At 38.2% G+C, this 15123-nt stretch overlaps 1 protein-coding gene across 1 annotated transcript in view; it reads right to left on the reverse strand.

Moving 5' to 3' along the window:
* Window positions 1–15123, reverse strand: part of LOC120542664 — a 45045-nt gene that overhangs the window by 2059 nt on the left and 27863 nt on the right. The window contains exons 4-5 of the mRNA XM_039775267.1: window positions 10903–10935; window positions 6422–6553 (exon numbers count right to left, since the gene is read on the reverse strand). Of these exons, the coding sequence (XP_039631201.1) occupies window positions 6422–6553; window positions 10903–10935 (165 nt within the window). The remainder of the gene's footprint in view (window positions 1–6421; window positions 6554–10902; window positions 10936–15123) is intronic.

Raw genomic sequence — 15123 nt, forward strand, 5'->3', positions numbered from 1 at the left:
AATTCTTACTTTCATGTCTCCTCAGAACAGCTGTTAGAATACCACATGATAAAATAAATAAATAAATGTAAAGAATTTAATGAAAAGCATACATAGCATTGCAACATAAATATAGTCATACCCATGAGCATCAAGAGTGCCACAAGCATTTGAGCATGGGAAAGCAAAGTGGAAAAACTGATAGAATGACACCTGTATTAACCTCTATTCCATTTTCAACCCAACAGTGGAAGAGAACCCACAAAAAGATCACTGATGCCACTTCTCGTAATACGTTGTTAACTCTTGCTCTTCCACCCTTGCCACTATTTAAGGCTGTAAGTTGACATTTATTGTGGAACCAGCTACCTAAGAGAACGGACCTCGTGGCAGCACCTTAACCAAACCCTGACTGGAAGATAGTAAATTGTGTATTTGGTTTATTGGCATTATTTTTCTTTTTATTTCCATTGAATATTAAATGGTGCATCCCATGGGACCCCAACTCTTTAGGTTCTTGTATAATTTATTCACTATATACTGTATATATACTGTGCCCTGAGGACAAACCAAGGGCACTGCCCTATGTCGGTCCAGGGAAGAAACTGTCCTCTCTCTATATATATACATATACACATTCACCGGCCACTTTATTAGGTACAGCTGTTCAACTTTTCAACCTGTTCAACAAGTATCTAATCAGCTAGTCACATGACAGAAACTCATGCTTTTAGGCATGTAGATATTGTCAAGACAACCTGCTGAAGTTCAAACTAAGCATCAGAATCGCCAGAAAGGTGATTTAAGTGACTTTTAAAGTCCAAGTATTTGAGAAACTGCTCATCTACTTGGATTTTTATGCACAACCATCTCTAGGGTTTACAGAGAATGGTCCAAATAGGGGAAAATATCCAGTGAGCAGCAGTTCTCTGGGAGAAAATGCCTTTTGATGTCAAAGGTCAGGGGAGATTGGCCAGACTGGTTTAGGCTGATAGAAAAGGCCACAGTAACTCAAATACCCACTCATTACAACCAAGGTATGTCAATGACCGCAAAATCATTCCACAAGTAGGGGATGTAACGATACAGTATACTGGAAGTGTGAAGAAACTGTGAGGAAATAATGAAAGACAAATGGTGTCTCTAAAATGATAATCTTTAAAATTGTTGTACCATTGGTAAGCGTAGGTAGGTACACAATTGATTATATGTTGTTTCATTTATTCTGTTTCTTGTAAAATGTTAAAAAGTATATGTTTATATTTTTCGTTTATAGTTTTCATGGTGCTCATGATGGCATAACAACACTAATAAAGAATTAAAGTTTGAGACGTGAATTAAGATAAATGCACCATTCTGAGGCTCTTTGCGTGTTGATTAAATTAAATCAAGGGCTGCTATAAGGTATGCAGAAGAGCATCTCTGAATGTACAGTATATCAAACTTTGAAGCTGATAGGCTATAGTGGCAGGAGACCACACCGGGTGCCACTTCTCTCAGCTAAGAACAGGTAACTGAGGCAAACTTTTGCACAGGCTCACCTAATTTGGACAACAGAAGATTGTAAACAACGTTGCCTGGTCTGACAAGTCTAGATTTCTACTGCGGCATTAGGATGGTAGGGGCAGAATTTGGTGTTAACATCATGAAAGCATGGATTCATCCTGTCTTGTATCAATGGTTCACTCTGGTGGCGATGGTGTAATGGTGTGAGGGATATTTTTTGGCACACTTGGTGACCCTTAGTACCAATAGATCTTTGTATACGTGCCAAAATCTACCTGAGTATTGATGCTAACCATGTTCATCCCTTTATGACTGCAGTGTACCCATTTTCTGATGACTACTTTCAGTAGGATAAAGTGCCATGTCACAAAGCTCAGATCAGTTCAAATTGGCTTCTTGAACATGATAATGAGTTCACTGTACTCAAATGGCCTCCACAGTCACCAGATCTCAAACAAATAGAGCACCTTTGGGATGTGCTGAAATGGGAGATTCATATTATGGATGTGTAGCCGAAGAATCTGCAGCAAGTGCATGATGCTGTCATGTGAATTTGGACCAAAATCCCTAAGGAATGTTTTCAGCACTTTGTTCAATCTACGCCATAAAGAATTATGGCAGTTCTGAAGACAAAAGGGGGTCCAACCGAGTACTAGCAAGGTGTACCTAATAACATGGCTGGTGAGTGTATATATACAGTACTGTGCAAAAGTTTTAGGCAGGCGTGAAAAAATGCTGTATACTAAGAATGCTTACACAGATAGAAATGTTAATAGTATTTTTTTAAAGTTAACAATGCAAAGTGAATGAACAGAAGATAAATCTAAATCCAGTCAATATTTGGTGTGACTACACTTTGCCTTCAAACCAGCATCAGTTCTTATAGGTACACTTGCAGAAAGTCTGGGATTTTGTAGGATTATAGTTAGGTGTATGTTTAACCAATTATACCAAACAGGTGCTAATGAACAACATCTCCATATACAGGTTGAAACACAGTTATTAACTGAAACAGAAACAGCTGTGTAGAAGGCTTAAAACTGGGTGAGGATCAGCCAAACTCTGCTACCAAAGTGAGGTTATGGAAGACAGTTTAATGTCACAGGTCATAGGAATGCAGCAACAAGACACAAGGTAGTTATGCTACAATTGGCAAGGTCTCTCCCAGGCAAAGATTTCAAAGCAGACTAGGGTTTCAAGATGTTCTGTTCAAGCTCTTTTGAAGAAGCACAAAGAAACGGGCAACACTGAGGTGCAGTGGTTGGCCAAGGAAATTTAGTATGGAAGATGAAAGACATCATTCTTACTTAACTTCAAAATCAGAAGTTATCCAGCACAGCCATCAGCTCAAAACTGGCAGAAACCTGTGGGACCCAGGAACCTATCTACTATCCAGAGAAGTCTGGCCAGAAGAGGTCTTAATGGAAGAATTGCAGCCAAAAGGCCACACCTCTGATATTGAAAAAAGGCCAAGCAACTCAACTATACATGTAAACATTAGAACTGGGGTGCAGAAAAATGGCAGCAGGTGCTCTGGACTGATGAGTCAAAATTTGAAATATTTGGTTGTAGCAGAAGGCAGTTAGTTTGCCAAACAGCGGGAGAGCAGTATAATAAAGAGTGTGTGCAGGCAACAGTTAGGAATGGAGGAGGTTCCTTTCAAGTTTAGGGCTGCATTTCTGTAAACAGAGTTGGGGATTTGGTCAGGATTAATGGTGTCTTCGATGCTGAGAAATACAAGCAGATACTTATCCATCATGCAATACCATCAGGGAAGTGTTTGATTGGCCCCAAATGTATTCCTCAGTAGGACAACGACCCTGATCATACAGCCAATGTCATTAAGAACTGTCTTCAGCATAAAGAAGAACAAGGAGTCCTGGAAGTGATGGTATGGTCCACACAGAGTCCTGATCACAACATCATTGAGTGTGTCTGGGATTATATGAAGAGGCAGAAGGATTTGAGGCAGCCTACATCCACAGCGGATCTTGTGGTTAGTTCCCCAAGGTATTTGGAATAACCTACCTGCCAACTTCCTTCAAAAACTGTGCAAGTGTTTCTAGACAAATTGATGCTGTTTTGAAGGCAAAGGATAGTCACACCAGATATTGATTTGGTTTAGATTTCTTTTCTGTTATTTCACTTTGCATTGTTAATTGATAAAAACAAACTATTAATCCTGATATTTGTGTAAGCATGATACAGTGGTGTGAAAAACTATTTGCCCCCTTCCTGATTTCTTATTCTTTTGCATGTTTGTCACACAAAATGTTTCTGAACATCAAACACATTTAACCATTAGTCAAATATAACACAAGTAAACACAAAATGCAGTTTTTAAATGATGGTTTTTATTATTTAGGGAGAAAAAAAATCCAAACCTACATGGCCCTGTGTGAAAAAGTAATTGCCCCCTTGTTAAAAAATAACCTAGCTGTGGTGTATCACACCTGAGTTCAATTTCCGTAGCCACCCCCAGGCCTGATTACTGCCACACCTGTTTCAATCAAGAAATCACTTAAATAGGAGCTGCCTGACACAGAGAAGTAGACCAAAAGCACCCCAAAAGCTAGACATCATGCCAAGATCCAAAGAAATTCAGGAACAAATGAGAACAGAAGTAATTGAGATCTATCAGTCTGGTAAAGGTTATAAAGCCATTTCTAAAGCTTTTTGACTCCAGCGAACCACAGTGAGAGCCATTATCCACAAATGGGAAAAACATGGAACAGAGGTGAACCTTCCCAGGAGTGGCCGGCCGACCAAAATTACCCCAAGAGCGCAAAGACGACTCATCCGAGAGGTCACAAAAGACCCCAGGACAACGTCTAAAGAACTGCAGGCCTCACTTGCCTCAATTAAGGTCAGTGTTCACGACTCAACCATAAGAAAGAGACTGGGCAAAACGGCCTGCATGGCAGATTTCCAAGGCGCAAACCACTGTTAAGCAAAAGAACATTAGGGCTCGTCTCAATTTTGCTAAGAAACATCTCAATGATTGCCAAGACTTTTGGGAAAATACCTTGTGGACTGATAAGACAAAAGTTGAACTTTTTGGAAGGCAAATGTCCCGTTACATCTGGCGTAAAAGGAACACAGCATTTCAGAAAAAGAACAATATACCAACAGTAAAATATGGTGGTGGTAGTGTGATGGTCTGGGATTGTTTTGCTGCTTCAGTACCTGGAAGGCTTGCTGTGATAGATGGAACCATGAATTCTACTGTCTATCAAAAAATCCTGAAGGAGAATGTCCGGCCATCTATGCGTCAACTCAAGCTGAAGCAATCTTGGGTGCTGCAACAGGACAATGACCCAAAACACACCAGCAAATCCACCTCTGAATGGCTGAAGAAAAACAAAATGAAGACTTTGGAGTGGCCTAGTCAAAGTCCTGACCTGAATCCAATTGAGATGCTATGGCATGACCTTAAAAAGCCGGTTCATGCTAGAAAACCCTCAAATAAAGCTGAATTACAACAATTCTGCAAAGATGAGTGGGCCAAAATTCCTCCAGAGCGCTGTAAAAGACTCATTGCAAGTTATCGCAAATGCTTGATTGCAGTTATTGCTGCTAAGGGTGGCCCAACCAGTTATTAGGTTCAGGGGCAATTACTTTTTCACACAGGGCCATGTAGGTTTGGATTTTTTTTCTCTCTAAATAATAAAAACCATCATTTAAAAACTGCATTTTGTGTTTACATGTGTTATATTTGAATAATGGCTAAATGTGTTTGATGATCAGAAACATTTTGTGTGACAAACATGCAAAAGAATAAGAAATTAGGAAGGGGGCAAATAGTTTTTCACACCACTGTATGTTCCTGAGCATGTGCTCTATTATGATCAATTGAAAGTAAATAATCTGTAGCTATTCATGTAGGCTTTTTGAATCAAACAACAGTGCCGCAGTGGTAGCGCTACTTCCTTGCAGTAAGGAGATCATGGGTTGACATCCTGGGTCCTCCCTGCATGGAGTGCTTTGAGTAGTGAGAAAAAGCACTATATAAATGTAAAGAATTATTATTAATATGTAGGTGTTATGGTATAATCATTTTGAAACAAGCAATGCACAGCTGGTAGGACCACTCTGAGCATAACAGATGCAAAGTAGTTAAAAAGGGAAACCTCAGGAATAGTCAAAGCAAGAGTCAGTAACTGGAACTGTAATGCCAAAGCTGGACTCGGGGTCAGAAATGAATGCTTAAGTCGATGTCTCTGCATTTTTGTAAGTCTGAACTGAATTGGCAAGTCTATTCTTAAATTAAACTTCCCATATTTCAAAAGGTGTGCAGCCTTTCAAAACAAGGGCAGCATAATGAGGCACGTGCTACAATGAAACTGAATCACATGGTCAAGCAATGATAGTCATTGCCACAAACAACATACAACAATAAAATCTTTGATTTACCACACAAGGTGGCTGTTTATTGAAAAATAAAGGATATGTTCTGAAAAACAATTTCAGTTTCTCTAGTGGCTTATTAAAAAAATTGTTTTTGTTTGACTGTCTAATTGTTTGGAGACTTCTGGTTTAAGTAAACTTTCACCATAAGCTACAGCAATTGAAGCTTAATTTTTGAAAAGATATTCATCTGCACTTATCTGTGCCATCTCTCTGGATGGACACAATAAAGTTACAGTTTGTTTAAAATCAGAAATTCAAACATAAAATTATGGAGGTATTTCCAGGAAAAAGGTCACACATAATGGAGTAGGTGTGTCACCTTTGTAATGTTTTTTCTGTGCTACAATAGTGTCATCTTGTGGTGGCAGTTATTGATGCTAAATAGTGATAGATACAATCATTTATCAAAAGTACATATCCTGCTGTCCCTATGCCAAAGGCATAAATTGAATTATAAGCATAGAAGCTCCCACACAAGACACAAACCTCTAAAGTTCATTGCTGTGAAGCTAAAGCCCAGACCTACCTGTTTGCGGATTTTGTTTTACATGGCTGACGGGCTTCCTATTCTTTATATACAGCACAATGACCAGAATGATGAAAAGCAGCAAAGCTCCTCCAATGACTCCACCATATATAATATCTTTCAGTGGTAGTTCTGTAATGAAAAGCTCTAAAATGATACTCATAGATTTGCATTAGTGTATTTTAAATATTTAAGTTGTAACAATAGACACTAAGCCATAAAATTTTAATATGGGAGGTCAACAACATCAAATACTGGAATTGATCCCTCAGTAAGAAGGGGTCTGGGTTGCTGTAATATTTATCCTGAATATTCCCAAAGCAGAGCATTTCCACATTCAGAGAGTGGATGCAATATACAAAGAAGGCACCAATGTAGGCTGCAGGTCTGTATCTTCCATTTAAAGATCACACTGTTCAATATGAAGAGGTTTTTCAGCAGTATGTAAATGGAACTGTCAAATGGAATATACTGATATTGTATTGAACTTAAATCAATATTTACCTTATCTGTTGATGGCAGCACAAATTTGTTGTGCTCACATTTTGATATTAAAAATCCCAAAAAATGATTAAGATAGCTTGATGTGTACATTCTTAATGTGTACAATCTTTTATTTTATTTTACATTGTAACTAGTATTTTTGTGTTAACCATTTTGCTTTATTTTCTAATTCTATTAGTTGTCCTAGTTCTTTGTATGTTGAGTCTAAGGGATCGGGACAACAACCCATGCTGTTTGGCTTCCATTTCTTGGATTCCCCTTGCTTCAATTTGTAAGTTCTCACTTTGATTGTTTCTGTACTTTCAGTGATTACCTTTGGTTTTGAATTTTGAATTTTGCTTTGGATATTGTTCATTTTTGGGCCAATTTTGTACTTGTGTGGATTTTGAATATTCCTTCCCTGAGATTTACAGGCCTGGGGCCTCATGTATAACGCCGTGCGTAGAACTCGCACTATAACATGGCGTAAGCACAAAAGCCGAAATGTGCTTACGCACAGAAAAATCCAGATGCAGGAATCTGTGCGTACTCCAACTTCCACGTTCTTCTGCTACATAAATCCCAATCAGCGTGAAAACTAACGCTCGTGCACGCGCATTATGTAACGCCCCAACTGCACCCAGAATTACGCCTCTTTGAATATGCAAATCAATATAAATCGCCCTTAAGCTCAGCCTTCTGTGAAAAGACAATGGGAAAAGCACGGGGGAAAATATAAGAATTTCAGTGAATACCAAGTGGAGGCAAAGGAAAAACATACTATTTGTTCAAATAAACGGTGGTATAATCAACAAAAGGAAGTTGATCGAGTGACGTAGCGTGTTGGAGAAACTTGAAAGCTCACATTCACAAAATCGCACAGTGCCGGAAATAAAAAAGAAGTCACATATCAAAGTCGCCGTGAGAAGCCGAGTTGTAAGCCCACTGTCTGATGTCACTGTCATATGAAAGCTTATTAGGGTACAGAGAAAAAAGGCACACGGTGGGGAAAAAGCACGAAATGTCAACTTCAATCTCGACATTTCCACTTTAATCACATAGTTTATTTTGTCATTAAAGTAGAACATCATAAACTTAATCTTAAAATCGTTTAATTAACCAGTTTCTCAAATCACATCGTAATTAAAGTAGCACGTTAAATGTTTTGTTTTGTATTTGATCTTCTATGTGCTCTATGTGTGTGAATCACTACTTGCTTCTTAAACCGGCTCTCTTCCTCCAACAGGACACAGAGTCCATTACATTCATGATATTACAGCTCTCTGAATAACTAAAATACTGAGATGTATACGTGATGTCGTTTTCATGATGATAGGAGTTAAAGCACGTTATTAAACATGTGTTTCACTTCGATTAAATAATTTATTGCAGCAGTACTCAGGGGCGGCTCTTGGCTTGTGGTGACACTGGGCAGAGAAAGAATCGGTGGCTCCTTCGTCCGTCAGTGTCAGTAAGGCAGCGTATGCACGGTGGATGGCCACGTCCATTGCAGACACTGCATAGCCGCCTCGTGCTCATGACACAAGCATTTAACGTTTGCCGAAATATGTCGCTGCGTTTTTAGCTATGTTGTTATTTTCTCTTTCTGTTTTATATTCAATATATATTGGCGTGGCCGTCACTGCAGTCAGTGCTTTTCTTTCCCTAAGTAACCGATCGCCACACAATCAGCTCTGTAATAGAAGTTGAGCCACCTGTAAGCTTAGCGCCGATTCTTCAAAACGTTTAAAGAACATTGAAATATCTTCGTAGTACATGTTTAATTATTCTATCCTTACGACACTCCCAGTGAAGAATATAGATTATTTAAATGAAGTTAAAGTTTTATCTGTATAATTTAACAAACATATTTTGCTGCATTTCACCTTAAAAATGATATCGTCATCATATGTAAATACATTATAATTATAACTATAGTGCAAGTTTACAGTGGGGTGATTGTACTTATAAGTACAAACAGTTCTACAAGGAGCACTTGATTGAGTACATTTAAAGTTCTTGGGATTAAACTGTTTCTGAACCGCGAGGTCCGTACAGGAAAGGCTTTAAAACGTTTTGCAGTGGCTGAGACAGCGTGTCATTGAAGCTGTATACCGATAATTCTCTTTCCGATCAGTTGCTGCTGTGATTCACACTCAGATACAGTGATATAAATACTCCGAGTCGTGCAGTGAGAGTAATATGGAAAAAGATGATCCGCTGTGGCAACTCCTAACGGGAGGAGCTGAAAGAAGAAGAAGAAGAAGAAGAAGAGGAAGGTGCAGTGAGAGTAACAACGCTAAATCAGTTATGGTATTTGGAATACTATGGCTGTTCCCTGGACCATTATATTGTTAAGAGTTAATTACAATCAGATGCGTTACACTAATAAACAATATGCTGTTAGTTTCGGTGTATTTATAAAGCCGCATCATGAAAATAATGAGTAACCACACAGGAACAGTAGCACTGCTTTGACGCTGGGTGCCGCCAGTCTGCAAAACCGAGCGGTCAACTTGCGTACGACAAGGCATGAGGTACCGTGGAAAATGCGTGGCTTTACGCCAAGTGTAGGTTTTATACATCGCGATTTGAACGTGGAAAAGTTCTTACGCAACATTTCTGTGTGTACGCACCGTTTATACATGAGGCCCCTGGTCTTTAGACTTTCATGTTAGGCCTGCTTTATTTTTTTGAAGTTTTGTGGCTGAGTTGATGTCTTTTCTGAGTTTTGTATGCCATGGTATTACTACAGAGTAGGACCTCCTCATTGTCTGTGTTAATGATCAACTTGGTTACTAAAGATATAGTCACATGTAGTACCTGCAGTATTGGGAGTGTAATGTCAATGAGAATATGGCACAAAAGTGAAGGCTAAAATTGAAAAAACAGTGGTCAGACCAGCATTGTTATATGAATCTGAAACCTGGGCAGTTAAAAAGGTGCATGAAAGGAAAATGAAAGCAGAAATGAGGATGGTGAGATGGATGTATGGAGTAGCAAAGCTTGATAAGATCAAGAATGAGAGATTCAGAGGTTCAGTCAAAGTTCGAGAAAATCCCAAAGAAAATACAGGAAAGAAGGTTAAATTATATGGGCATGTCATGAGAAGAGAGGTAAAGAATATATGGTGAAGAATCATAAGTATGAAGGTGTCAGGACAGAGGAGAAGAGGACAGTCAAAGAGAAAGTGGATGGACTGTGGGAAAGGGGAACTAAGGAAGAAAGATGTATCAGTTGAGGAAGTACAAAACAGGCGAAAGCAGAGAAGGCTGGTCCAATATCCAACTGAAAAAGGGAAAAACTTTACAAAAAGAAGAAGCAGTAACTCAAAAGTACAAAGAGATCTGTCTACTTGTGCTGAGAGTTGACCAATAGTTGAGGGCAACATGGTACAAAATAATGCATTACTGTCACCTAATTACATTTTCCAGTAACAAACTGGTGTAAAGCATTCAAGTTGAAATTCTTATAAACACAGTACAATTATTGAGTTAACTAGAATGGTTTTACTTAAATTAAACATATTTTTCTAAGCAAATGTCATGTCATAAATGTCTTGAAGAGCATGCATTTCATTTCACAGAAGGTTTGAGGAGGTGTGTGTGGTTACTCAGTCTACTGTACATCCCCTGCCCAGTTTGTACTACATATGCACTCTGTTTTCATTGAATTTTACAACACTGTCAGATCAGTATCAGAGATGTGTGTTATTTCAAGACATCACAAGACATTTTACTGAGGTCAGTTCATCCATTTTAGGTAATAAAGATTTAGTGTTTTGATTCGATAACAACTATTCTGTTTGACAATGCATAAAAAGACAATGCATTTTGGTTATCAGGGGAAAGACACAATCAGCATGCTAAATTTAATGTACAGAAGGGATTTATAATGATGATAACTCCTAGTATATTTTTACTGTCACCTTTCATAACTCATACTTCAGTCTAAGCTTTCACTTGACAGGAAAAGGAAAGGAAAAATGACCTGCTCACCAGAGAATTTTGTAACAGATGATTCTTCTGTAGCTGAAAAGAAAGAAAGAAAAATAACGATTTTGCAATTGAGTTTCACCTGTATCATGCAACTTAAAAATATCATGTTTCATTTGTTCCATATTATTCTAATCTATTAGAAAATGGTCCATGCAAAATATAATAACAATATAAAATGTTCATATTTGCTCAGGGTTGCAGGGCCTTATCTCAATAGCATTAGGTAGGAGCCATACCATTATGGGACACACACATTTGAACTCACAATGTGACCAATAATTTAGTAAAATTTCTACATTAACTGAATTCTCATTAGTGGAAATATAAGTTTTCATAGGACGCCTTAAACTTATAAGACTGGAATTTCACTGTAGTCTTAGCAATGTGATTTCTGCTTTACAGTCTGAGTTAATTTTGAAACATTTGCCAGCTCGAATATGGCAACATTTGAGTGAGTTGTGGGATGTTAGTATGCCCTCTGATGGACTGACACCTAACTTTCGTTTGGTTCCCACCTTGTGTTCTAAGCTTCTAGGATAGACTCCAGTCCACTGCAACCCTGAACTAGATTCAAAGGTTAGATGATGGATGGTTTAAATACTTTCAAGATGTAAGACATCCACATACTGCAAGTAAGTAGCAGGACAGTAAAGTAGCTTGCTTGTTACAATGTTTGGAGTTTTCATATTTTCACATTTTTCAGTTTCCCTTTCATTTTGCTTTTAATTATTAATTGTTATCAATATATATTTATGCTTTCACATTGCCATCTTCTACTTTGTTTCATTCATGCAGATGCCCATGAACAGCATGTCCATTGCTTGTCATGACAGACAATTCAATTTTACAGTGCAATGCCATGGCTTTTATACTTTTTTCACTGTTCATGGCTTTTATACTTTTCTCACTGTTTAGGTTTATACCATATTTTATGTTATCACTCTCCAAATATACAAGATGGAGGTGTGTTACTCTCAGTGTCCAAGTTGCCTGATATTATGGAAGGTCTTGTGTGGATTTAGTTTGTGAATGTCATTACTTGGCTTGTGTTCAGTGACTTTAACTTTGGGTAACTGTAGCCAATGTGCCACTGTGATCTGTGAGTTTTATTCCAACTTACATTGTTTTACTTAAGATGAGTGACTGTGGCCATGAATAAACAGGAAGAAAACATTATTGCCATGTAACCAAACTGACAAGAGAGAAGGCACAACCGAGATGGGAAAAGACAAGTGGAGACAACTCAGCAGGCTGTTAAAAGACAGTAGATATACCCCATGGTCTGACGGTCAGTTTATGGTCTTATTCCATCAAAAGATTGCATCCCAATGTTTGGAAATTGCATGTTCTTAATTTGGAACCAAAGACAGTGAGAAAAGTATAAAAGCCTTAGCACTGCACTGCAAAGTTGAAGCTCACCTACAGATGGATGGAAGACATCACTCTTGCTTGTACATGAAAACATGCCTCCCGCACTCTCTTGAAGTGACTAGAGCTGACTGCAGGAACCCCATGACTGTAGGCTTTTACCAGGAGCTTTCCAGTGAAATTGTATTATTGTAGTATTGTAAGTGTCAGCCCATATTAAAAGAAGCTAAGGGTATCCTTTCGTTAGTGTTATCTCTTCTGTTTATTTTTCCGGTTTCTTTGTGGCGGCCTGTGCCCCAACCACCAACTACTCAAAGCATCATGATGCTCCAACATTGATGGACTGAAAGCCAGAAGTCTACGTGACCATCATCATCAAGTCCTTCTATGAGAACCCTAAATACAAAGAGGACTGTTTCATTTATGTTAGGTAGATTGCCCAGAGGGGACTGGGCGGTCTCTTGGTCTGGAATCCCTGCAGATTTTATTTTTTTTCTCCAGCCGTCTGGAGTTTTTTTTTTGTTTTTTCTGTCCTCCCAGGCAATCGAACCTTACTTATTCTATGTTAATTAATGTTGACTTATTTTTATTTTTTATGTGTCTTCTATTTTTCTATTATTCATTTTGTAAAGCACTTTGAGCTACATTTTTTTGTATGACAATGTGCTATATAAATAAATGTTGTTGTTTTTTTTCCTTTCTTCATCTAAGAATTACTACCATACCACAAAGGAAGAATAAAACATTTTATAATGTAGCTACCCATCCCCCATGGCTTCGCCCATGTTTAAGTGGAAAAGGACAGCGAGGAGGACCCTGCCTCGGCTCCCTACTTCTGACGTCACGCTTCCCCCTCCCCTCGGTCCATAGCCTCTGTCTCGGATTAGCACAAATATATCGCTCCTGCAAGTGAACCATGATTCTTCATGCAATGAGAGAAGTGGCAAAATCAACCAGAATGTTCAAGCAAATTCTAGAAAAAATCCAAATCTAAATTCATTAGGTTGTTCTCTCGTTCACTAGCTAAGTGGATGTAAGATACGCCCCAAAGCTGGCGCATGAGTGAGGATGGCCTCGCAACCCACCCCTAGACTGGCTGTGTCTCTATCGGATTCACGCTAATAAACCGGTACAGCAAGAAAACTATGACACTTGCCGCAATGAGAGAAGTCGCAAAATCATTTGGAATGCTCAAGCAAATTCTAGAAAAAAAACAGATCTAAATCTATTAAGTAGTTCTCTCAAGAAAAGCGGACAGACACACAGACAGACAGTCAGACGTTGGCTTTTATATATATAGAGATATATACATAGACCTATTGTTTAGTAAAAGCTGCAGTCTCTAATGAACATATTCTCAGGGAGCATACGCCCCTTGCTGGATTCAGTAACATACTGAGTTGTGCTACTTTAGGTACTCATTAATAGTTTTTGTTTTTGACTGATGTCCGTTTCCCTTGACAATTCTTTTCCTTTGAAATTATCATTCAATAGATATCTTCTACATAATAATAATATAGTTATTAATTACATTTCTAATAAATTACATTTCTGCTTTTCTAACCTACTCAGAGCACTTTACATAAACAGTGGGGAGCCACTTAAACCACCAGTAATGTTCAGCATCCACCTGGATGATGTAACAGCAGCCATTTTGCACCAAATTGCTCAGCACATATTAGCTGCTAGGTAGTGAAAGAGTGAGTGATAATTGACCATGAAAAATGTCCAGGGATTTTTTATGTCCTCAGAGAGTCAGGACCTCAGTTGTATGTCTCATCCAAAGGACACTAGTAATTTTTACAGCACAGTATCCCCATCACCACTCAGGGTCATTAAGATACACGCACTGACCACAGAGTAAGTGCCCCTTAATGGCCTCACTGACACCTCTTCCTGCAGCAACTCAAGCTTTGCCTAGATGGTCTCCGATCCAAATACTGGCCAGATCCAAATATGCTTAGTTTCAGGTGGATTATCTGTTCAGAAGTGCAGGTGGTATGGCTGATATAATATTGTAGTTATATCATGCTATGTCAATCAGTACAGTACTTAGTTTGCTAATGGTAATTAAAAGTAGTCAATTTCAGATAAGTTCAATCTTTTTTTTTAATATTCATGCTTTTCATTTCGATTGCAGCCTGTTGCTTTGTATTTTGATATGGTAAATGAGAACGTACATCTTTCCACAAATGGAAAATTTGTGAATAGGTGCTGTAATATTACAGACCCATTGTTAGTTAAAATAATTAGTCTGATAGTAGATTTGTTCATGTCCAGAAACTAACAGTGATGAGATAGGCATTTAACAAATTGTTAACACTGTATATTCTTAGCTATGTCACAAAACATTAAGTTTACAGTGAATTTCTCAGAATGAAACATATTGCAGCCTTCATATGCAAAAACACACATGTACTTAAATGACTTGTAGTCAGTTACAAGGAGCTCAAAATACCCTGGAATTATTGAGAACACTGTGTATAACTTTTTCCAGGTAAAAACATAAGCCATGAATGATCTTTCAGAAACACTGGTTTGAACACACAGTATATTGCATGTCTTATACACAATGTATTTAGAAATATTTTTGTTACAACATATTAAGGGAAACTGTTTCAGTATATTTCAGATATAATCATTAAAATATTCATTTGAACTACATATATTTTACATTATATTGAAAGATATGTGTAGGGGGCACAGTGCCTCGCAGTAAGGAGACCAGGGTTCTCATCCCAGGTCCTCCCTGTGTAGAGTTTGCATGTTCTCTCTGTGTCTGCATGGGTTTCCTCCCACAGTCCAAAGACATGCAGATAAGGTGAATTGGTGATACTAAATTGGTTGGTGTGT

The sequence above is a fragment of the Polypterus senegalus genome, chromosome 13 (assembly GCF_016835505.1).
Source record: "Polypterus senegalus isolate Bchr_013 chromosome 13, ASM1683550v1, whole genome shotgun sequence".
NCBI classification, from domain to species: Eukaryota; Metazoa; Chordata; class Cladistia; order Polypteriformes; family Polypteridae; genus Polypterus; species Polypterus senegalus.